At 39.9% G+C, this 26078-nt stretch overlaps 1 protein-coding gene across 27 annotated transcripts in view; it reads left to right on the forward strand.

The window, feature by feature from the left end:
• ELAVL2 (ELAV like RNA binding protein 2) overlaps positions 1 to 26078 on the forward strand; it is a 142019-nt gene that overhangs the window by 97245 nt on the left and 18696 nt on the right. For 22 of the 27 annotated variants that reach the window (XM_086414247.1, XM_086414245.1, XM_086414252.1 and 19 more), the window contains one exon: positions 1599 to 1702. In XM_086414247.1, coding sequence (XP_086270373.1) covers positions 1599 to 1702 — 104 coding nt within the window. Of the gene's footprint in view, positions 1 to 1598; positions 1703 to 6571; positions 7376 to 18386; positions 18570 to 24507; positions 24670 to 24777; positions 24886 to 26078 lie in introns of those variants that run through there. The other 5 variants (XM_086414261.1, XM_086414260.1, XM_086414262.1 and 2 more) reach the window with 5 other exon arrangements.

Genomic DNA, 26078 nt, shown 5'->3' on the forward strand with positions numbered 1-26078 from the left:
TAAAGTGCATCCTTGAGCAGCCTTTTTAATGTTCAGCCAGTTTGAATCCTGGTCAGTGGTAACAGGACTGCAGCACATTTCATGAGAGGCCACTGTGCATGCAGTAGGCACATGATAAATGTCAAATTAGAAAAAAGCTGAATGCTTAAAACTTTAGTGATTCACATGCAACTTTAAAAAATCAGATCTTTGAGTAAAACACAATTTCTGTGAGTAGTGTGAGGAAAAAAGTTAATGAACTTAGTTTTAGGTCTCCCCTCACCCCCTTTTATAAAAATAGGAAAACATGTTTGATTCAAGAGTATAAGTTAGCAGTGATTATCCCCTCAAAATGATAGTGGTCCTCAAAATATAATCACAAGTTTTCATGGTTATTAGGTATTATATTTACTCTTCTCTCTCCCTCCCTCTCTTTGTATATGTGTGAGGAACCAAGTTAGGAAAACCAGAGTGGCCTTTCTAAATACCTGTATTCATCAATACTTAGACTTAAGGGTGCCACTTAAAAAAAAAAATTCTCTCACTTTGCTATGAAATTGATCCAAAAACGGTAGATTATAGAAAGCATTACCTTTACTGGTAATCTTCCAGGAAACCCTCAGTTGGTTTGGTTTGACTTTTAGTAGACTAAACCTTTTAATGTCTTTTTTTGTCACCACCTTTTAGTATTTTTCGTCTTGTCAAACTGAGAAACTTTCCTTGAGTTGAAAAATGGAGACCTTTAGGGTTGACTTGACTTGTCTGTGCATTCCGTTGATTCCAGTCTCTTGTTATCTCCCGTTCCCTGAGAGTCGGGACACATCGGTGAGCCAAGGATGAGAGGTCTCAGATGATGGATACAAGCAACAACAGACTCATTAGAAGCAACTCTTATTCCGAAATTTTTCTGTTATTTTTATGTTTTTTCTTTGTTTTCCACCCATTCTTACAGGCTTGTATGTCTTCAACCATAAATCTTTGTATTCATATTTCCCTTTATTCCTTAGCTAAGTTTTCAGACCCCTTTAGTAAATTGTATTTAGTTTATTTGAATAAGCTCTCCTCTAAAATTAATCTACTTATGCACACACACACATAGATTACACTTGTACACACACATACTCATGATTCTCCACTATTTTGGACTCTGAAATAATTGTACTTGGTAAAGGCTGTAAATTTATCAGGGTAATGTGTACAGAACAGTGACAGATTCTTGGTTGATTCTTTTCACTTTCCAGTTTTATGTGTAAGGAAACTGAAGCTGAGCAAGTCGTGCCCGTGAAGCCCACACAGCAGCTCCCTGGAGACTTGCACCCACAGTCGCCTTGCTGCTGGGCGCTGGGGCTTAGGCAGGGCATGTGCGATGGAACACTGGGGATGTGTGTTTTTTAAACAGCACAGCTTGCTGTGTGCTAACTGATGTTTAAACTTGAAGCTGTAATAGACAGGAGACAAAAAAGGCCACATGTGTATTTCTAGAATTAATGTAGACTTCTTTTTACTCCTGAGAACATATGCTGGCGTTAATGACAAGACTTTATGCCAGAACGAACGTGGATGTCTGTCATCAGCGGTGGAGAACTAATGTATGCCTTTCTCCCCTTCCCTTTCATTAGGGCAGAGCTTGGGATATGGCTTTGTGAACTACATTGACCCTAAGGATGCAGAGAAAGCTATCAACACCCTGAATGGATTGAGACTTCAAACCAAAACAATAAAAGTATGTTTACATTTTTTTTTATATCTACTCACAGAACAGAAGTTGAAAACAATTAAGGTCTCTTTGTAGTTCTTTTATTCATTTTGTGCCCATATAGACACTTCTCTGGGAGGCATAGCAGAATTTTTTGGTTTGTTGCCTGATGGGGGAAACTTTATTCATGAGGACTACATGTATGTGCCTGTGCTTAGTCCCTTAGTCGTGTCTGACTCTTTGTGACCCCATGAACCGTAGCCCACCAGACTCCTCTGTCCATGGGATTCTCCAGGCAGGAATACTGGAGTGGGTTGTCGTTTCCTTCTCCAACTACATGTATTGCATTGGGCAAAAAGTTCGTTCAAGTTTTTCCATTACAATTTACAGAAAACCCCCAATGAACTTTTTGGCCAACCCAGTAATTACTTGTGTATTAATTAACAAAGGGACAGAGCAGGAACTTTCTTAGATAAGTATCTTACTGAATTAAACTTCCATCCTTTATAGAGAATTACTTGCCTGCTGCTGCTGCTAAGTCGCTTCAGTCGTGTCCGACTCTGTGCAACCCCATAGACGGCAGCCTACCAGGCTCCCCGTCCCTGGGATTCTCCAGGCAGGAACACTGGAGTGGGTTGCCATTTCCTTCTCAAATGCATGAAAAACCGTATCTGTTTCTCCTAGCATAGGGATCGGAGAAGGCAATGGCACCCCACTCCAGTACTCTTGCCTGGAAAATCCCATGGACTGAGGAGCCTGGTAGGCTGCAGTCCACAGGGTCGCTAAGAGTTGGACACGACTGAGCGACTTCACTTTCACTTTTCACTTTCATGCATTGGAGAAGGAAATGGCAACCCACTACAGTGTTCTTGCCTGGAGAATCCCAGGGACGGGAGAGCCTGGTGGGCTGCCGTGTATGGGGTCGCACAGAGTCAGACACGACTGAAGCGACTTAGCAGCAGCAGCAGTAGCACAGGGATTGACGGTTTTGTTCTGTAAAGGGCCAGGCAATAAATATGTTAGCTTTGCAGGCCATTATCAAATGTAAAAATCATTTTTAGTTCTCAGGTCATAGAAAAGCAGGTCCTTGAGCTATTGTTGGACTCTAGTCTAGCAGATTCAGCTTACTTTGAGGAGACTGACTAGGAGAGTGTATATGCCACACGGGTTATTTTTTTTCTGTTATAGTTTTCTTTTCATGACAAATGGTAAATAACTTTATGGATGTTTTCCCTGCCTTTTTGAGTTTTTGAAATTCTGATGTAAATTCTCTCTGCATAAGAAGTTAATTCAGTTTGCTGTGTAGATTTCTTTCCCTTTAGAAGATAAAAGGGATGTTGCCTCTAGCAAACGCTTAGTACACATGCCATCAATTTTCCCTCTTCTGCCCAGTGCAGCCATTCCTGATCAATCATGGCAGCCTTTCTCACTGAGTCTGGATGTGGCTTCCGAATATTTGTCAAAATAGTGTTCCAGACAACCTCTATCAATTGACTAAAGTTGGAACCTATTTTCCACCCTTGATTTAAGAAGTCAGCTCAGACCATAGCCTGGAGTGGTGAGGGGAAGTTAGTCAAGGCTGACTGCGGTATCCATCTTGCTTAGAGGATTGTCTAGGAGATTTCTGCTCATTTTTTCAGGTATCTGGAAATGCAGTGTCATCTTTGTGTTTAAAAGTTGCTTCTCTCAGAGTTGTCAGTGAAGGTAATTCATTAGCCTGGGGTAGTTTTGACATCTCATTCTTTATATTTGTTGGCTCGGAGGGAAGATGCCTCCCACCTCTGTCTCTTCTAAAGGAAACTGTATGCAGTGACCCCCAAATATACGTGATGTAAGATGTCTGAGATTCTACATGCTTCTTGGTCAAGAAAACGTCCTAAGTCCGAAATGTCTAATTACTAGATTTCTAGTATATTCTAAGATCACAAAGGACTTGTTTGTTTTGACCTTAGTTTTTCAATCTGGAGTTTCTTTTCTAATTGTCTGTTCTTTGCCTACTATCTGTGTTACAGAGTTGAACCTTTGAATAGTATTTCTAAGTGTAATGATCAACACCTTTAAAAAGAAGACATCCAGTGTCCAGTTACCTTTTCCTATTCTTTTGTGAACACTCTATCCTACTGCAGATTTTTGTGAGGCTCCCCCAGTGTCAGTTGACTTCAGGATTGCTGCTCATGAATCGTGGTTAAGAAAATGGAATATTGATGGTTGGATTGACACACCCTTTCTCCATTCCAGATATAAGCACCCTTGTTTCTAGTGGGTCGGTTCTTTTGCTCTACATCAGTTCTTTTTGCAGTAAGGTCCACACGAAGGTAGAAATGCAGGAGAAATGGGTCTCCATAGAAGAAATGTCCATGGCCTGTGGAGAGACCACTGGTGACAGCTGCTTCCTCTTTGTCTGTCACCGGGCCTTCTCTTCCGGGCCCAGCTGCTCAGGCAGAATACGTGCAAGAAAGGACAGTCATGCCTTGTGGCTTTTATACCGTGACATCTGCCCCTTCTGTTCAGATTTTCTGGGGTGGGGGTAGGCTTGGTAGGTAAGCAGCAGGCTACTTCTTTCCCACCCCTCTTGTGCGGTTCCGACAGAAATATCAAGTAACAGCTGGTAGCCTCAGTTTGGCCCCGATTTGTCTGAGGCAAAGCAGACCATTTCCCAAAACTGTGTAGCACCATTTTTGTCTCTCTGTTCTTCCTGATTTTTTTCAATTAGATGTGTTGTGTGTTCTCATGCAACATCTGAGGCAGGTTTTTCCTAGTGTTCACTGCTTTCGTAGTTTTTTGAAGCTGTATTTAAGCCTTTCTGTTTTCTATTCTGTGAATCAGTTTCTTTTCGCTTTCTGCGGTCCATCCTGGTGGAGGCTCTGAAGCTAATCTTACAAAAACACCACTTTCCTCATAGTGCTTCTCACTCAAAATTCTCTTCTGTCCCCCTACTGTTTTACCATATCATTTGGCTTAACTTTGGAGTGACCCAGCGTTATCACTGATGACTGTTCTCCACAGTAGTCAGACTGGCTCTTCCATGGCAAGCTCATCTTACTCACAGCCTCTGCATATATGCTTTTATGGCTCCCCTGGCGTATTCTTTCTCACTCAGTGTAATAGCAGCCATCCTGTCTTTTGGAGTCCATCTGAAGTTCTTCTTGCTGCTGCCTTTCTGGGTTTTTCTACCTCAGGTTGGGTCTCTCCCTTCTTTTGAAGTAGTGCATGAGGGATCACAGAAGTTTGGGGATTGAAGGGAACCTGTAATATAGTTCAGACTTAAGCATTAACCTTTACCCGCAGTAAAAAAGTTGAGACCTATGTGGTAGTCACAGAGTTGAGCTTAGACCAGGCAGTTGAAGTCAGAGCTGTGACTCAAATCTTTGTCTTTTGATATCTACACTGTTACCATGACACCATATTTTCCTTTAGAAAGATGCAACAGAGTAATTAATATATGTGTCATTTATAAGTATACAAGTATTGGTGCACTCCTTGAGCTCAGGTTTCTCTCATGTCTTCCGAGCCACCTATGCATTTGGTAGAATTCCTATTTATTGGAATATTGAAACAGCGAATCAAGTGCTGTGAAAGGTTTATTTAGCAGTTTTTCCTGGGGCTTCCTAATAGCATTAGCCCAGTGGGGTTTTGTGTAATAGATGGATGGCATGTTGACAAATAGTCACTATTTCTGCAATGAGTGAAGCAAGAGTCCCTCAGTCACTGAGAAATCTAAAGCAGTTGTTCCCAAACTTGGTTGCAAAATCACAAGGAGGATGAGTTAGAAATACAGATTCTGGGACCCACTTCACATCTACTCAGTCAGTGTCCAGAGGTAAGATGCAGGAATCTGTTTTTTTGTTTTGCAGGTAATTTTTGACAGTGAGTCTAAGACCTAACACTTAGGAACCGCCAACATGTATATGGGTTCTCTAAATACTTGGTATTTTTGCATGCAGAGTTCCATTTGTTTTCATCTTTTACCTTGATAATCTTGTGGATAATGCTCTTAACTGGAATATAAATCATGATTTTACTTTAATGCCAATTCAGCATTTGGACTAAAAAGAAGTTCATACTGTCTTCACTTTTTAAAAGGTGTGGCTTAGAAATTAGAAAAACTTAATAAGTTCACCTTATGTTAGAGATTTGTTATGTACAGTGGCATTTATAGGTTAAACGTTCAAGATGGCGGTTCTTTTAAGGTTCAGGTTTTTTTCCTGGTTGAGTTAATGTCCCAGCAGCTTACATGGCTGGTGGTAAGAGGCAATCATGATGAGTAAAGCCTGCCTGTGTTATCCCTAATAATGAGCTGGTAAGTAAAGTGTGGATATTACAAGATGTTTTTAGCTTTTGCTACTAGGGAGGGTAGTAAAAAGGGAGTAAATGCACAATTTTTTCCACTCCTAAGGGAAAATGAATTTTTTTGCCTAGGTTAATGATATCAGACCTAGATTCATGCTGAGTAAAACACTCATTTCTGAAAATACTTAGACTTCCCCCCCAACATCAAGTGCTGTGAATAAGAGAATATCACATATACAGTAAAATTTATATTTTGACTCGCAGCTTCCCCCATTTCTACAGTGGGCCTGGGAAGTTTTATTCCACAAAGTGGCTTTGCTCTATTTGAAAGTAGTAGTTGCTGTTGGGCTTCCCAGGTGACTCAGTGGTAAAGAATCTGCCTGCCAGTGCAGGAGTCACAGGTTCTGTCCTTGGGTTAGGGAGACCCTTGGAGGAGGACATGGCAGCCTACTCTAGTGTTCTTGCCTGGGAAGTCCCATAGACAGAGGAGCCTGGTCGGCTACAGTCCGTAGGGTCACAAAAGTGTCGGACACAACTTAGTGACTAAACAACAACGGAAGGAGCTGTTATCTCAAGGAATAGAGAACTTTTCATCTTTATTGATAGGTTCCCTTGTGACTCAGCTGTTAAAGAATCTGCCTGCAATGTGGGAGACCTGGGTTTGATCCCTGGGTTGGGAAGATCCCCTGGAGAAAGGGAATGGCTACCCACTCTGGTATTCTGGCCTGGAGAATTCCATGGACTCCATAATCCGTGGGGTTGCAAAGAGTTGGACATGACTGAATGCCTTTCACTCTCACCCCTAGGAATCCATGTCTCCTCTCTCAGAGCAGAAAAAACCTGTCTGGAAATGCTACTAGCATAGAAAAACTGCCTAAATTTGACTTTGATTGAATTGATTTTTCTTAATCATCAGACATAAGTCAGATTAAACCTTACCTTTGCTTAAAAATTATTAATTGACATACATTAATGTGTAATTTCTCATTAAAATAATTAAACTGCCATTTCTGTCTATATGAAAAAACTTAACAATAGGAATATTAATTGAAAATAGTAATGTCTATTCTGTGAAGTGTTCAGTTTAATAGAGAGCAATTAAGTAAAGCTTAATACACCTTTTTTTCTGAGCTACTGTATTGCTTTTAATTTTTGTTAAATTTATACCTTTTCTACCTGTAGCTTATCCTTTTCTCAATTAGTAAATGTCATGTTTGTCGACTGTTTTTCTGTTTTGTGTGAACTGTATCCTTAATATAGGAGGAATCTATACATTTCTAAAGTTTTACTCTCCCTGATACTGTTTAAGTGATTTAACTGGCTGTATAAGCTTGGATGCACTCGATTTTTTAACCATTTTAATTCTATTTATATCTGTAAAATCTTTAAAAATAATGAATCAACTTATCACTGAGTCTGTTTATTACCTGAGTCTCTTAACTTTCCATAGTGTTCCAAATTCTTTTCTAAGAAAAGGCATAACTGTTTTTAGTGAACTCATGGCTATCACATAGGATGGTTTGGCTGAGAATGCATTTAGAGGGAAGTGCAGCACCCTCTCCTGAGGCGGTAACAGTTAACTCTTTACACTGTTGAACGTTTAGCAGCCACAGTAACATGTGTACTGGAAAACTTGTCCGTCTCAACCCTCGGTTCATGATTATCTGGGATGGGGGTTGGTTTTTGTCTGTCATTTTAAGTTGTCGTTTTATAAAACTTAATTCCGAACCTGAGGAAATACCTGGTGGCTGCTGCATAAATCGTCTCCCCACTCATTAGTGGAGGGGAGGGCATGGAGACAGGAGTGGAAGTGAAGTTGGACTCTAGGCTTGCCTCTTGTTGGCTGCTCTGTTTAAAGTTTCTGCAGCACTCACTATTCTAGGGTATGGCTTTTATAACAGCAGGAAAGCTGAGAGCTGATACTTCTGCTGGGAAGTTTGAAAGCGGGTGTTAGGGAAATCACATATAATTAGAGGAGAAAGCAGGGTGAGGAGTGGTGTGGAAATGAGCCTGAGAGCATTCAGGGATCTGAAAAGGTGTGTGTGCCAGGCTGAGTGAGGAGCCTTGGTTTTATACTGTAGGTAAAGGAGGACCAGAGTTTTCAGCAGAACAGTGACAGGATTGGATTTGGGTGTTTCTTAGGAGGGGAAAATCTGCCTTGGATTTAAACTCTGCATCCCTCTGAGCATCTCAAGCCACCTCCAGCTCTTGTGGCTTATTTACATAGTTGATATTTCTCATGAAGGTACAAAGTGTAAATGCTTATGGAAGAAGTGTGGGCTTCACAAATTTATAAGGCCTCTTCTGTAAAGTACCCATCAGTTCAACAAGAGTATAGATCATCATTGACTTTTTATCTTGACCAGACTGGGGAATTTTGAAAGTAATATTCTGAAGGACAGACCTCACAGTAACTGACAACTTTTGAGATGTTATCCTAAATTTATTATTTATCTGATCACATCTCTGTGGAGAGACAAATGGAAACTTTGAGTAAATGATTTCTATACCTTTTTTAAGAAAATGAGATTGGGTGTATGTTTTTCTAATTTCATTTTTAACCCATGATCTGGAACTTTCTAGAGCCAGATTCTAAGTGTATTTTTACTACATGTGATTATCAGAAACTCTTCAATGCATTTGAATAAACCTCACATCTATATTGAATCCAGTTTACATAGTCCTTATATGAGATGAGGAATAATAGATTTTTTTTTTTGAGTAATATGGTTTTTGTGGAATGCTTTACTTTCAACTTTGATTTTTTTTTTTTTTTTTAAACATAAAAATCTCCAGAGGTTGTTATTATCTAGGGGGTCTGGCAGGGTCCAGAACCTGGTCCTGACTTCAGGCCTGTTGTGTTATTTCTGCTCCTTAGAAGCTTTGCCCATAGTGGGAATTAGACATTGGAAAGTTCCCAGGGGGCAATACCTTGGCATTCTCTGAACAGCTTTTCTGTAGAAGGTACTTCTTCATGGTTGCTGGGGCAAAGGCTACGACTGGGCAGAGGGAAAGTTGAAGACGAATGTTCCTGGGGTCAGTGTCCTAGCCCACTTCCTGTCCATCCCTGCTTGTGAATCACGAAGGGTGGCAGTGGGAGTCTTAGCAGCTGACCTAACCCATCTTCCTTGGGAGGGATTTTGTAGATCATTGTATTACGCAAGCGTGGCCCTTCATTTCCTGCCTATTTCATACATGTACACCAGCAAAGGTATTTCTAATGCAAGGCACTGTTAGCACTTCTCTGCTTAACTTTTCTAGTGCTCTTTAAGGGTAGGGTAGGGCTTGTTATTGTTCATGTATAACCCAGGAGAAGTAGTATATGCTCAGTTTGGTGGCTTCAGCCTGTTGTTCCAGACTGACTAGAGAAGTTAAGTAGATGTGCTGCCTTCTAACAGAGCCTCAGTTCCTTGCTGTATCTGCTTTCGTGTAGTATTTTCATAGGATTTTTATTCTTCTGTTTGTCTGGATTCATGCCAAAACAGCAATAGTTTCTTGTAGCCCTTTGGCCAATGAAATGAAGTGCAGGTTAAGGGGCTTGTTCAGAAGTAAGATCAGATCAGATCAGTCGCTCAGTCGTGTCCGACTCTTTGCGACCCCATGAATCGCAGCACGCCAGGCCTCCCTGTCCATCACCAACTCCCGGAGTTCACTGAGACTCACGTCCATCGAGTCAGTGATGCTAATAATAATACTGCTAGGACCAGGAATGGGCCATGGTGGCTGATGCTGGCGCCTTTTATGGTTTTCTTTCCATTTCACGTTACTGATGTTCAGATATCTATACCACTATAAACAAATCGAATAGTCTCTTGAAGACCTTGATTTGGGGCTCTTAGTATCCTGAGATTTTCTGAACCAGTTTTGTTAGGTGCAGGGGAGTGGAACAGTGCCTGGTGATGAAAGAACTCTGTTGTCTTTCAGGCTGAGCACTGGAGATAGCCAGACCTCCAGTTTGAGAAGAAAACTGCTCTCTGGAGATCCTGTTTAGCAGATAGGTGAATTAACATTTCAATGGTAATTGGACAGTAAAAAGAATTATTATAGTAACTTTCTCAACCTCTATTTTGTAGGAGACCATTCATACTTCCAGAATGTTTTTCTGGCAGGATCCTTTGAGCCCTAGACGCTAGTTTAAAAATCACAGCAAAGCGCATTTCTCTCTCTGTAAATTTGTGTGGACTCTTTAGAAAAGCATGTGTGGTCCATTTTCTTCTACTCCCACCTCTGCCAGGTTTTCCTTTAGCATCAGTTCTCAGCCACAAGTACTGCGTCAGAATTCCTGGAGGAATTTTTGCTTCAGAAAGTTTCTTGGCATGCTATTTATGAACAAGCAAGAGAGGCGGCTGTGTTTTGAAAACAATACAGGAAATCTGTTCCTTACTGTGCCCCGCCCCCCTTCTTTGAGAAGAGCTCCTTTGAATGCTGCATTAGGACATAGGGCCCTGAGTCCCAGATTTGTGTTCTGCTCTTGTCTGTTGGTCTAGTTTCCTCAGCTATAAAATGGTAGAGATGGTACCAGGTTACTTAGCTCCTGTGAAACATTTGGCCTGAGATCTAGAGGTAGAAAATACTTGTGTTGGCCTGTTATTTTCAGAAACAGAAGATCAAGAATATTTCATTGTTTTTTAGTTTGCATTTTCTATATTAAAGTGATATTTTTAGAAGTCTAGTTGGGAGGAATTAAGCTAGTTTTATTCTGAAGAAAGTAGTCACAGTGTTTAATTCTTTAGTTTAATTTTGTTGGATATTTTAAAAATGGCTCTAGTTACTTGAGTTATAGAGAAGTGGATTGTGAACAAAAATAAATCATGCTAATAGGCTTTCTTTTGGGTCATTAGTACCAGGTTACCTCCTCCCAGGGGAGAGGGAACTTTAATCCTTCCTGCACAGGTTCTGGGCTTGCTAATGAGTCTTGAAATGACCCTCAGGTGAGCCGCAGGAAGGAAAAGCAGAGCATCTGCCTGGCCCTGGAAACTGATCATTCAGAAAATGCTTTAGTTTCCCCAGAGTGATTCTTTAGAAGTCTGGCCATTTCTGCTTGCTTCCCCCAAACAACCCTGTTCACATTCCTAGAAAGATTCTGGAGTCATATGGAATCAAGCACGGCAGCCTTTTCCAGAGACGGGCCATCCTGGTGGGCTTCCCAACTCAACTGAGCCATATATAGTTGGTCTACTTCTTGGAAATAACCTTTGGGTGGGTTTTTTGGATTTTGTTTTACTTTTGCATTTTTGTATTTGTTGGTGATTTATAGTCACATGTGCTTTCAGGATACCTGGGAATTTGTCTTATTCAGAAATTAATGCTGGTAGATGGCAAAGAGGAGGGCTTGACATAATTTTTATGAGCTCCTCAGGAAATCCAAAAATACACACTAGACTTTGAGGATTACCTGTTTAAAATCCCTTGACATAAGGGAATGCTAAAACTTTTAATGTTCATCAGAATCACTGTGGTGTGGTGGTTAATAAAATGCAGATTTCTGGACCCTAGTCAGGACTTACTGAATATGATTATCTACAGAGTGAGGCCAGGAAAGTTGTAAACCGCCACCGCAGGTGATTCTTAACAGGTGGTGGTCTAACCTGAGGGCCATTGTTTAGTGGTTTACACTTGAACAGCTTTCTGCTGCTTGTTTTAAAACATGTAAGTAAGATTTTCATTTTGGGGTCTTGTGATTAACAGGTGTAATTTTAATGAATATAATGCCCTATCTACCCTCCCCCTTTCTCTCTCTCACACACATGTGCTCATGCACTCATTTTCAGAGCATTTGAATGTCATTAAATACTTGTAGCATTACAAGTACTTAAACATCATGTAGTACTTGATTCTGAGAGTAGGGAATTTGCAGCATGGCTCTTCTGGGGCCCGTTCATTTAAAATGGCTATTTCATAGTGTAGAGATTGGGAGTTGAGTTTTGTGATCCCAGATGGTTGTGAATCCTTAGATTAAGGAAGTTGCTTTTGTAGTACAATAAAAGTTGGTCTCGTTTTTATAAGTGCCTAGCCACACTCCTGACCCACCCTCCCCAATACATGGATATTTGAACTTTCCAAGCAGGGTCCAAATAAATGGAAATTTGTGCTCTTATAAAGGACTCTTCCACATAGTGTGTTAAAAATATTTAAAGAAAAAAATTTACAGTATGCTGTTTTAATTTATAAACGTTTTGACCTATAAACTGTATTTTGTCTCAAAGCTGTGGGAAAGCAGTATGTACATACTGGGGTTAGTATGTGTCTGTTCTGCTCAAATTTGCAAAAAGGGTTAATAAGTACTTGTCACAAACTTGCAGGATTTTCCTTCGTGTTCTTCTTCATTAACCAGTGTTCTTGGGGGAATTGTGAAATATGCATTGTCTGCAAACTACTCTGAAGCACAAAGTCAAATGAACTGTGAAGGTGAGGGCTAAAAACACCCCTCTCACCTTTGTACTTTGTTCTTTGAGTATTAAAGAACATTGATCTGCCAAGTGGCAAAGGGGATACTATTTGGCGGTTTAATTACAGCCAGTGAATGTTATTGATGCTATCAATCAGTGAGACCCAGGGAAAGGGCATGGTGCCAGACCATTCTGTGCTCCCAACAGTGTAATTAAATACCGAAGGACTAGATTCTCAAGGTAAAGGGAGGTGCTTCCGCACATCTGAAGGAGGAGTACACTTTGTCTTGCAACAGAGGTAAAGGTGGCTAGCCCCTCCTTACGGCCACCTTTACGTTTCTGGAGGAGTTCTGTGAATGGCAGTGGTATGGTCTCTTCTTTGTGTACAGTTAAGGTTGTTGGTGTTTTCCTTAAAAATCCTCTCTCTTTTCAGATCTTCACGACTGTCATTTAAAAGGCTCTAGTAATACAATAATTACTTTCTGTTAAAAGCTGTTTTGGGGGAAATATATAGCCCAGGTGTCTAATAGATATTTGGCAAATGAGAGATGATCTTTGAATGAGACTATTAGTCCTGCAAATCAGTTCATTTAAAAAAAGCTTTCCCCATGGTTATTCTCTAATGTCTAATCATGTTGAGAGAAAAATATCTTGGTTGGTTTGAACTTATAAAGCATTCAGTAATATTTCAGGGTTTATTCCTTTTAAATCATCTATTGAGCACAGTTTTCATAGTTGTATAACTTAGGTTTACAACATCTATGTAGGTGAAACTTTATTTGGCTGCAGGGAAGGCTTATAATAACGTTTCTCTTATCCTTTTATCATATATTTCATACACACACACACACACACATATACATATGTGTGTCTGACACACAAATCTCTGCTAGGCCTATTTGAGAGAGAAGAAATGCCATAGCTAATCCAAAATGTTTTCTGTTACTGCCTATTTTTTTTTTTTTTTCCAACTGATGTATAGCTTGTAATGACGGAGGGTTACCAAAGACAATCTGCCCTTGAAAGAGATTGGATTTCTGATTTTTTTTCCAAAGGATATATGCATACATGTACACACTAGATCCATGACAAATGAGTCAAATCAGGCCCCAGAACAACAAGTCTCAGCTATTGTAATGTACTTGTAATACAGGTTTGGGTTGTAGGTTGTTTATATTTCTCACAGGTGTTTGAAGGGGGATTGTTGAACTATCTTCTCCTTTGTTTAGAACAGAAAGATTGTTAGAATTTTTTTTTCAGAAGGTTGAGGAATAATTTTTTTAATATACATTAAAGGTTTACTAAAACTGCCTCATTGCATTATATAGAGCCATAACAAGACCAGTGGTCAGCCTCCCAAGTTGGGAAGGTCATATGCTTTAAAAGTCTGTTTTCATCATACATGTGCTTTTTCCCGTCTTCTCCCTTGCCACCAAGGGCAAAAGTATTATCATAATGTTAAAATAATTGCAAATTATTTTAAGACCGTATAATCATGGTTTTACAGTCTTGGATAGGGGATATCTGTGAGTAATTAAATAATTCTGGGGGCATTTTGAGTGGCTAGTATGTCCAAGTCAGCTTTGCTAAATGTTGAAGCAGTGCTAAAATGTGCCACGATACAGTCTTGTCCTTGACATCCGTGTGTAGTAGGGCAGACAGCACTTACTTCATGTGACCATCGTGTGGATGTGCGGTAAGTGAATGCAGAATGCAGTGGCAAAGGATGTGTCACTGGGTGCTAAGAGGCCTCTGAAATGGTTTCAGAGGTGATAGGGTTTTACAAAATAGGATTATCAGGCAGAGAAAGAAGAATGGTATTACACATGAAGGGATGTCTGATCCAGAGACACAGAGGCCATTGTGTGACATGGACCTTTCTGGAGGAAACTACATGTGAGAATGATAAAGTGTGCTTATTCTATCAGAATGATTCTACAAAAATGATTGGTAAAAAAAATTTAATCCAGCCTAGCCCTGTATTTTACATTTCTCCTTTTTTTTTTTTTAGTGAAGACTTAATTTATAAGAGGAACTATGGGAATGGACTTGGACAGATTAATTCATTCATTTGTAGACACGTTATCTTCCTTGTTTTGAAAAGATCCCCTGTGGCCTATGAGGCAAATGGTACTGAGAAGACATTTCTCTTTGGAGTATTTAGTATCCACACAGAGATAGGATCATTATATTTCCTTTACAGTATGTATACATAGGCCAAAGAAGACTTAGATATCTGAGCTATAATTGTAGTGAAGTAGTTTTTTCTTCTAGTTATAGAACAAAAGAAAACTTATTGTAGATGGTTTTCTTTTTTTTTTTATTGCCACACTAATTTTTAACTGTTCTCTTCACCCAGCTTATTATCTCAATATTATATATGTGTGTGACATCATGTGTATTTCTGTAGCCCATTATTCCTTTTTATAAAAGCTTGACTGTGACATTTAAGGCTGTAGAATTACTGTTCCAGTGTTGTCATTGTCCTATAGAAATTTTTATCCTTTCACATCTGGCTTCTTCACGTCCTCCAGGATTCCAGTCTGATTTTTATTTCCTACCTTGGGGTCATCCCTGCTATACTACTATATACCATTGTCATTACTTCCTAAGTTTTTTTGGCTAATAAAGCATTTATTTTTCCTTGCATTTTACCTTTCTCTCCTATTTGGTGGTCTGCTTTCTGAGAGCAGGCAGTCTTTGTCTTCAGAGCACCTCATGGAATACTTACGCTTTCGTTTATAATTTCTGAATGAGGAAGTTTCTGTCCATTGACTCACAAGAAAGAGTGGAGACCCGCTCAGTATACTCAAAGATGGGAAAATTCATAATATAAATGAAATTAAAAGTGAACCTATCTCTTCCTGTTAGGTGTTCTGATTCAATGAGGATGTGGTAAAATGATTAAGGGACTTACCAACTCTTTTTCCTTTTCTACAATAAATGAAGATTTAACTGCTCTTTTTCATGTGAGATTTTCTACATAATGTCCATGACTCTGTGTCTTTGTCTATCATCTGTGTGTCTCTTGTAGATTCTGTTTTCCTCTCTCACATCTTAGATGGAGTATGTGAAAGCCCTAGAATATTTAACCTCCTGAAATTGACGTGCTGAGAACCTTTTTCTTTTCCCTCACTTTACCAACCAGTAAAAAAAACAGCTTAGTTTTTATTCTTAAACAGCTCCACTTATATCAGCTGTAGTGTGTAGTCCCTTCTTTAGGTTTAACTTTCTAACTCAGCTTTTTAATCCATCAACAATGCCTTAGACATACTAGATGCTCAGATACTACATAAATCATATTTAAAGTTTATTTTTGAAGGTATCCTGTTGTGACAGGTATCCTGATAGTATGGTTTTTGTTGGAGATTGCATCTAATCACGTATCAGAATCTTGAAAGAACCCTTTAAGAAGCTTTTACTGCAGAATAACTTTCTATGAATTGGAAGAATACAGCTATTTTTCTATAAGCCAGTTTAACGTTTCCACTGAAGTACAAAATGCCAGATAGTTTGGACAAGCATCGTACCTTCTGGTCATCTTGCCTGAGGGGTACTTCAGAAATAACCCCTGCAGGAGGCCGTGGAATGGATTCACTCAGCAGATACTGGCATGCTTACTTGGTGCGTGGGGTATCCATATATACACACATACAGTCAGCCCTGGGGTTCACATCTGCAGATATGGAGGGCTGACTGTGTTTGTTGTACTAAACTGTTTTATATGAGAACCGTGCGCATCTGTGGATCTTGGTATCCATAGAGGCTCCATGGATATTGAGATGACAGTAAATATAAGTTTCAACCCTCTAGGAGCTTAACGCCTAATACTAGAGAAGTTTTGTAAGTGCATTACAGTACTCCCAGTCACTTGGGGGCAGCAAGTGGGGAGGCTATGAGACAGTCTTCTGCTCTGGCCCTGATGAAGAAGCCCATGCACTTCTGAGTATTGAGTCTTAAGTAGTGAGATTTCCCGTCTCTAAATCTCCCCAGTGTCCTTGTAGTATAGTTAGTGAAAGTGTCTGAAGTGAAAACTTGACATTATCACCTGCTAGTGTAGCGTTCTTAGTGTTTTTTCATGCTGTGGGTTCACATGGTGTCATTGGGCACTGGCTGCGTGGTGATTTGTAACCATCTCATATTCAGGAATAAACGTGGAACCTATTCTAACCTGATGTTCGGCTGATTGCATGAAGTTCATTTATTGTGTCTGCTGTTGACTCCCCCAGAAGAACCCCTTTTCTCATTTGGCATTTCACATTAAGCTCTCAGAGACCTCTAAGAAGGGAGTGACAAAGTGGGAGGATTTGATATGTGGCACTTTATTTGGAGAAATTAAATTGGCCTTTCTTATCAGCCCATTTAAAGGTGCTGGATGGGAATTCCCTGGTGGTGCAGAAGTTAAGACTCACTCTTTCACTGCCGAGACCCCAGGTTTTATCTCCTCCCCATTGGTCTGGGAACTAAGATCCCACAAGCTTAGAGGTGTGTTCAAGGAAAAAAAAAGGATGCTCTATGTTGAGCCTTGAGGTACAACAGTCGGATGGCCTTTCCATCAGGGTTGGTTTTAGCCAGGCTTCAGGCTTTCCAAACCTACTCATCTGTTGCTCTCTTGTAAAATACTTGTATCGTTTTGTGATGCTGTAACTACAGATTTTATTGTAATGATATGAATTTTGATAATAACTGCAATACATTTGGAATAAGGCTTACTTGATCATTGAACAGTTTTTCTGTTAACTTAATCTTTGAACTGTTCTTCTGTTAAAGTACTTCTGCTCTGTGCCAAAATTCTCTCTGTCATCTTCTCTGATCTCAGAGATAATGGTATTATTTGAGTCTTTTTCTTCAATAAATTGGGGCCTCTGATAATAATAGCCAATTAATACTCTTGTTATGAGAATCAGCCAAATTACTAAGTGTAACACAACCCAGAACAATGCTTGGCACATGGTAAGCACTTACTAAACACTAAGAACTATCATCATCTATATTGTTACATGATTCTACACATATGAAATCATTATATGATAAAGCATTATTATTGTTCTCTAGCTCTGTACTCTTAGTTTTATTACTTCATGTAATCCATGTAAGGTCACTGTGAGGTAAGAACTCTCATTAACCTCAAATTACAAATAAAGACATAGAGGCTGCCAAGAACCTAAGGAAATATTCCCAAGTTATATAAATGGTGAGTGACAGAGCCAGGACCTGAGCTTAGCTTGTGAGACCCCCTTGCCCCATGTTTTCACTCCTTCGTGGGTCTGGACAGTTAGTTCTAGCACAAGCACCAGTTTCAGGGTACTGGTGGTTCAAAATATGCTCTCTTGTGGCCTGAATTTCACCAGTAATAGTATATTCTCTTTTGCTTTTGTAAGTTTTTTGACCAGGTACTAAATTAACTCATGTTTGTTTCAGTTACACCTTGTTCGTGTTACTTGACATTTCTAAAGATTTTGTGGCCAAATGAACACAGGCTCATTTTTCATTTTTAATACTAAAAGGAATCTGCTTTCGTAACCACTGTTGAAGGTAGGAGTGGATTCTTTGGTGGTTACAGCTGAAACTCTCATCTGTTTTTTTTCCTGGTGGCTCAGAGGTTAAAGCGTCTGCCTGCGTCTGCCTGCAGTGCGGGAGACCTGAGTTTGATTCCTGGGTCGAGAAGATCCCCTGGAGAAGGAAATGGCAACCCACTCCAGTATTCTTGGCTGGAGAATCCTATGGATAGAGGAGCCTGGTGGGCTGCAGTCCACGGGGTCGCAAAGAGTTGGACATGACTGAGCGAATTCACTTCACTTCACTTAGTATAATCACTTTAAAAAATGTTAATGGGCTCAGTGAAGGTATGGGGTTAGAAATGGAATACGGAACATTTTGATTGACAGATTCCTGCTTAGACCTTGAGATGACTAAGTCACTGCCACTGCAGTGGTGGATATGATTTAACCACACACTCCCATTCACATGCCATATCTACTACTGTTGCTCTGTTTGTGCTTTATTTTTTGTTAAATTATTTGCATGCAAAGATCTTGAGGAATTTGAAAGGCATTTGTGGCCTCTCCAAGTTGGATTTCAAGAACATCTTTACCACAGACTTCCTGTTGGTCTTGACCAGGCTGAGAGTCCTTGCTGAACCGACTGTGTACTACAGCCCAAACAGAAGAAATAAAAGAACAGATACCTGCCAACTATGATAGTTTAATTAAAAAACATAAAGGTGTCTATGATGACCTCATTATGAACCTTCATTTAATCAGTACACATGAATGAAACTGTTTTGGGTAACATTTAATAAACTCTGCTCAAAGTAATTTTTCAGAAGGTGTTTTAAGATGTGTGAAAGGGGAACTCTAATCTGTCAAGTCCTCTCTTTTTGATTAGTTACTTAATAACAAATTGTGCAACTAGTATACTTTAGTTTTTCTGAGGCTCTTTAGTAGTTTTAGTGTTGTTTTTTAATAGTACCATACATCATCACTTATTCTTACAGCATTACTGATTCTTTGTTGTTCAGTTGTGTCTGGCTCTTTATGACCCCCTAGACTGGAGCACACCAGGCTTCCCTGTCCTTCACCATCTCCCAGAGTTTGCTCAAACTCCTGTTCATTGAGTCAAATTTACCATCCAACCATCTCATCCACTGTTGTCCCATTCTCCTGCCCTCAATGATTCTTAGCTGATTCTTAAGTGATTCTTAGCTACATCTTTAAGTTAGATACAGGAATTAGCTGGCTTGAATTTTATTTAGTGATGCTGCACTAAAACTTGGAAATAATGTGAAGCCGAGACAGTCTCTCTAGTATAAAATAGCCAGTTGCTATGTTTATGTTAAATGGTGTATGTGTGTGTGTGTATATATATATATGTATATATTTTTTTTTTAAAGGAGACAAAGCATTAGTCTCAGGTATTGTAATTTAATTTTTTTCTCTCCTCAACTCCCCTCACCCATGTTAGATTTTTCTCAAATATCTCCTAAATAGTTCTCAGGCACTGCTAATAAAAGAAATATAGTAACTGTCCTAAGAGAAAGACTCATTTGATATGTTTCAGGTTTTCCTTATAAGGAAAAATTTAGCAAAGTTAAGGTTCTTCTTGCATGTTTTGTCTAGTATCTCCATATTAAATGTCTGATCATTTCTATAGAAATTTGCATGATTTCAGACTGTGTTACAGCCAGTGGCTTAATAGAAAACCCCTAGAAGAAGAGTCAAAACTCCAGAATTCTACATTCAACTCTTCTGATCTGTCTTTGGACATGTCACTTCACTTTTATGAAATCTTTTTTTTTGCTAAATACAAAGATATTGGACCAAATAATGTCTGTATTTTTGCTCTAAAGTTAAGATATCCTCATCTGTGCTACACAGTACTGTGTTTAAGAATTTAATGTTTCTAGAGATTTGAATCCTCAATATAAAAAATGAAACTTCATCTTTTTTTTAATGTTTAATGGAGTCTGTAGTCTAGTATGATGCTGTAAAAGGGCTGCACTCAATATGCCAGCAAATTTGTAAAACTCAGCAGTGGCCACAGGACTGGAAAAGGTCAGCTTTCATTCCAGTCCCTAAGAAAAGCAATGCCAAAGAATGCTCAAACTACCACACAATTGTACTCATCTCACACTCTAGTAAAGTAATGCTCAAAATTCTCCAAACCAGGATGCAACAGTATGTGAACCATGAACTTCCAGATGTTCAAGCTGGATTTAGAAAAGGCAGAGGAACCAGAGATCAATTGCCAACATCTGTTGGCTAATCGAAAAAGCAAGAGAGTTCCAAAAAGTACCTACTTTTTCTTTATTGACTATGCCAAAGCCTTTGACTGTGTGGGCCAGAACAAATTGGAAAATTCTGAAAGAGATGGGAATACCAGACCACCTTACCTGCCTCCTGAGAAATCTGTTTACAGGTCAGGAAGCAACAGTTAGAACTGGATATGAAACAACAGACTGGTTCCAAACAGGAAAAGGAGTACCTCACGGCTGTATATTGTCACCCTACTTATTTAACTTATATGCAGAGTACATCATGAGAAACGCTGGATTGGATGAAACACAAGCTGGAATCAAGATTGCCGGGAGAAATATCAGTAACCTCAGATATGCAGATGACACCACCCTTATTGCAGAAAGTGAAGAACTAAAGAGCCTCTTGATGAAAGTGAAAGAGGAGAGTGAAAAAGTTGGTTTAAAGCTCAACATTCAGAAAATGAAGATCATGGCATCTGGTCCTTTCGCTTCATGGCAAATAGATGGGGAAACAGTGAGAGACTTTATTTTTTTGGGCTCTAAAACGACTGCAGATGGTGACTGAAGCCATGAAATTAAAAGATGCTTGCTCCTTGGACGAAAAGTTATGATCAACCTAGACAGCATATTAAAAAAGAGACATTACTTTGCTGACAAGGGTCCATCTAGTCAAAGCTATGGTTTTTCCAGTAGTCATGTATGAATGTGAGAGGTGGACTATAAAGAAAGCTGAGCACTGAAGAATTGATGCTTTTGAACTGTGGTGTTGGAGAAGACTCTTGAGAGTCCCTTGCACTGCAGTGAGATTGAGCCAGAGCATCATAAAGGAAATTGGTTCTGAATATTCACTGGAAATGTTAGGTAGTTAGAATAGGAAACAGGAGTCCAGAATGGCTGTGGCTAAAAGACAAGGAAGGGAAAAGCCCACAAAAATAAAACAAAGGAAAGTATGAGGACTGGAGTGTGGACCTCAGGTAGAACATACAGACAGCACTCCTGGCTAGTGTAATTTACATAGGGCAGGCCCAGGGGGAGGAAAAAACATATAAAAAGAGGAGCCAAGGGGGCTGGGGGTCTCTCTCTCTCAGGCTCTGTGACTTTCTTTCTGTCTCTCTCTCTCTCTCCCCTCTTCACGCCTTGCGGGTCGGCATGCCCTCACACCTTGAGGATGTATTTTCCTTTATTTTCTAAATAAAACTGATCTGTCTGAGAACTGTCACGTGGCCTGTCCGAGAGCTGTGACACGCTGAGGGCTTTAATGTCTGTTGCTTCAAATCTTTGTTGTGACAAGACAGAACTGAGGAGACTACACTCCCCTTACAGAGGGACTGATGATGAAGCTGAAACTCCAATATTTGGGCCACCTCCTGCAAAGAACTGACTTATTGGAAAAGACCCTGATGCTGGGAAAGATTGAAGGCAGGAGGAGAAGGGGATGACAGAGGATGAGATGGTTGGATGGTATCACTGACTCAATGGACATGAGTTTGAGTAAACTCTGGGAGTTGGCGATGGACAGGGAGGCCTGGTGTACTGCAGTCCATGGGGTCACAAAGAGTCAGACACGACTAAGCAACTGAACTAGAATAGTCTAGTATATGCACAAAGTACCATAACATAGAATTTTTGTTATATTAGCAGATTATAGCCTTTTCTAACTTTCTAGACAAGATTTCAGAAATTAAGCATCCGCAGTAAGTTTGTGAAGATCATTCGTCATCATTACAATGAATATGTGGTAAGTACTGGAGTGTACAGCGAAGCTAAAGACAAGGTGTCATATTTCAAGGAATTAAGCCAGTCACAAGACATGGGTAACAGATGAGTATGTCTTGGTTTCCTCAGTATTTAGGAGAACGAGGCATATAATACAGTGTGGGCACAGGTGAGAGGTAACCAGCTCATACTAGAGTGGAGGGGATGGCTGGAGGTGATTTTCAGGCCTAGGTGATGCCCACGCAGTGTCTGAAGTGATGAAAAGTTAGATGAGTGGGAAGAGCGGTTTACCTTAACACAGGGACAGGAGAGCAGGACACTTTGGGAAACTGTTGGAGGTTGTGGTGTTCATATAGAATAAGTGGTCAGTACCCTGAGCAGGAAAGGTGGTTATTGAGCCACAAAAGGCGCCAGGATTCTTGTCCTCAGGAGGAGAAGTATTCAATCCAGGGCCAGTGATCAGAGCTTTTGTGTAATAAAGAAAGTGAAAGTGAAGTCGCTCAGTCGTGTCCGACTCTTTGCAACCCCATGGACTGTAGTCTACCAGGCTCCTCCGTCCATGGGATTTTCCAGGCAAGAATACTGGAGTGGGGTGCCATTGCCTTCTCCGATATAGCTACTAGCAGTCTGCTAATTAGAGAAAGGAAATGTCTCAAAACTCAGACTGGCACCAGGCCCCTCACCCACAACATGCGTTTTGAGATAACATTGGCACAAGGTGAGTTGTCCTGGGCCATAAAATTATTGACATGAATCTTGAAGAAAGGCAGGTTTCCAAGTAAATACAGAATTTCATTAACATAGGAGAGCAATGTTACCAGTAAAACATACTGGTTTGTCAAGTGGGTTCTGAGTCTTAGGTGGAACAGACTTGAAGACAGAGTCTAGGGTAAATACATAGTTCATTAACATAGCTTAAGACAAAGATTTCCATAAGAAAAACACATTGGTTAGCTCAAGGTTTGAGAAAAGTTAAGTTCAGGTAGAACCAGGTGTAGTCATGGCAACACAGAATTTTAAAAGAAACCCCCTTTTAAATTTGTATAGAGAAGGGGGAAAAATAATAACACTGGTAGTTTGTTTCTTCCTGCCACTTAAGAGAGATTAAAAATGTCTGACACTTGCAGCCTATTTCCTCCATTTGGAGACCCCTGGCCTTCCTGCCTGTTAGCCTGTCAAGCATAAACAACCAAGAAACTTGAAATTAGTCTTAAAGCATTAGGGAATCCGTGAGAGAAATAACCTGATCAGATGTATTTTGCAGTATTTCTGAATGTCTCTTTTGAATCACAACAATCTTATATAGCCTAAAGCATTCAACCAGCCCAGTGTTCAATAAAATCTGAGGTTCTATGTGTTGTCCACTGTTGCAATATTCTACATTCTGTGTCTTGGTAGCTCAGATGGTAAAGCATCTGCCTACAATTGGGAGACCCAGGTTTGATCCCTCGGTTGGAAGATCCCCTGGAGAAGGAAATGGCAACCCACTCCAGTATTCTTGCCTGGAAAATCCCGTGGACTGAGGATCCTGGTAGGCTGCAGTCCATGGGGTGGCAAAGAGCTGGACACGACTGTGCGACTTCACTTTCACTTTTCTCTAATCCATAATACCTTTGCTAAGCCTTCCTGTTAGGTGTGATTATTCCTGTTAGCTCCAACTCCTTCACTAGAGCTAATCTTTAATTTCTTATGAACTTATTTCTGTATGCTTTGTTCTCTCTCAAGTTTACTCATTTGCAACTCTCTGTGAAACATGCTTGCTCTTATGCCAAACCTAACCTTGGACTGATATGTGTATATCCTGGTGTGTGTTTGAGACCTGTTCCTGATAGGGTTTTGCATTTAGAAGTAGATCAAAGGACACTGCTTCCTTTTTGGTGGATTTTGAGGTCTATGGCCTGAATTGTGGTTAGAAGTTAATGCCTTTCTGTGTGCTTCTGAGTTCTCTTGATGGGTCCAATGTAGCCCCCTGCCTATAAAGCCTTGGTGCTTTCACAAGAACTTTGCTACTGTCTGCCAGAGCTGGAGCTAATTTTTATTTAGCGATAGTGTCATTTTTCTTAGTCCCATCAAGGCTGCATTTTTTGATATGAACAGCAATTAACTCTCAATTTAAATAGGCGTAAATGTGACCTTGTCCACTCCTTTCAGCTGCAGAATGGAGCTTTCCAAAAAAAAAGTCTGAAGTGGCACGTATCTCATTTTTTCAGGTTTAGTTTTTGTAGTCCTGGGTCAGTAATTGACAAGTGATAGAAGTTGTTTACTGGTGATCTTGCCAGTGGGAGATTTTTCAGATGTCCTGAGTTTAATAAAGAAGAGATTGCTTTGTTCATTTATAGTCCTTATCACTTTAATCTGTTGGTATTAATGTCCACTGTCACTGATCTTTCTGTTGGTGAAGTGGAGAGAATTGAGAGCAGTTGTACTTTTGGACAGAAGCATTTAGACATACTTCTGTTAAAGTGATGTACAGGGATTTTAAACTTTATTATGTACCTGTAATAAAGTACCAGTTCTTGTCCATATTTTCATTCCTTTTAGTTCTGTGTATTTTTATTAACTTGTATTTTGACAGCCCCTTCATAGTGTGTGTGTTACTTTTCCTTGAATGTTTAATGTATAATTAGTTTTATTTGCTGATGAAGATGGCTCAGATGATAAACAATCTGCTTTCAATGTAGGAGACCTGGGTTCAATCCCTGGGTTGGCAAGATCCCTTGGAGAAGGGAATGGCTACCCACTCCGCTATTCTGGCCTGGAAAATCCCATTGACAGAGGAGCCTGGCAGGCTGCAGTCCATGGGGTTACAAAGAGTCTCACATGATTGAGTGACTGTGCATGCTGATTAAGAAGTGAGTTTTTAATTACAAGGAATATGCTGTGTCTCAAACTATTCAATTTTCAGGACCTGATTACTTTGATAAATCTATTTTTACCTCTATTTTGTCCAGTCAGGTCTCTTTTGTGAAGAACAGCTTGAGAAGCCATTGACTAGAGCATTTATTGCCTGGTACTTCTATCTCCCTTCCTTTCCCTTCAAGTAATTTCAGCATTGCTTGTCTTTGTTTATAATATCACTTGTACACTTGTGAGGAATTCCAGAATAAACCTGAGATATAAAATGCTATCTTTGGAGTAGATTGGTGTTCAGTGTTGTACTTTCTGTATCATCTTTAAATATTTAAATTGCAGACTCTCTGGCTGCCTCTTAAATTAGATCCTTCACTTAGTAGTTTTGACATTTCATAACCTTGCTCCTCAGGCATTAAATATTCACCTGTTTAAATGGCAGTGAAATGTAAAACCCCAAACCTATCTCTTAATCCAGTGATTGCAGATTGAAGAACACCTTGCATTTGGTGAAGGAAGAAGCTGTTTTGACCCTCCTGGAACATATGCTGGAGGTTCATCCTATTGAAGTATTTCTAATACAGAAATAGCCATAAAACAAAACCATCTCGTGGCTCTTCTCCATGGAGTGTTATTTTGGTCTTTGAAGAACCACAAAGACAGACTTAACAATTTGAAGTTTTGGATAGCCCTAGAGTCGTTCTCTAGGTAAAAATTAAAGCAGGGCACTAGTTTGAGCTCTAAATCTATAGAAAAATCAGAATCAAGAATTGCTGATTAAAAAAGAATTGCTGATAATTGTTGGATAGAAATTTGGTCTAGAAACTGATTTGAATCTGCAAAGTACAAGTCCTTATCTCATTCATTGCAGGTCTTCCTCAGTTCAGTCGCTCAGTCATATCTAACTCTTTGCTACCCCCTGGACTGCAGCATGCCGGGCCCCCCTGTCCGTCACCAACTCCCAGAATTTACTCAGACTCATGTCCATTGAGTCAGTGATGCCATCCAACCATCTCATCCTGTGTTGTCCCCTTCTCCTCCCACCTTCAGTCTTGCCCAGAATTGGCGTCTTTTCATATGAGTCTGTTCTTAGCATGAGGTGGCCAAAATATTGGAGTTTCAGCTTCATCATCAGTCTTCCAATGAATGTTCAGAACCAGTATCCTTTAGGATGGACTGGTTGGATCTCCTTGCTGTCCAAGGAACTCTCAAGAGTCTCCTCCAACTCCACAGTTCAGAAGCATCAATTCTTCGGTGCTCAGCTTTCTTTATAGTCCAACTCTTACATCATACATGACTACTGGAAAAACAATAGCTATGACTAGACAGACCTTTGTCGGCAAAGTAATGTCTCTGCTTTTTAATATGCTGTCTAGGTTGGTCATAACTTTTCTTCTGAGGA

The sequence above is a fragment of the Bos grunniens genome, chromosome 8 (genome assembly GCF_055505025.1).
Source record: "Bos grunniens cultivar Pamir isolate PY7600 chromosome 8, Bosgru_T2T1.0, whole genome shotgun sequence".
In the NCBI taxonomy this organism is placed as follows: domain Eukaryota; kingdom Metazoa; phylum Chordata; class Mammalia; order Artiodactyla; family Bovidae; genus Bos; species Bos grunniens.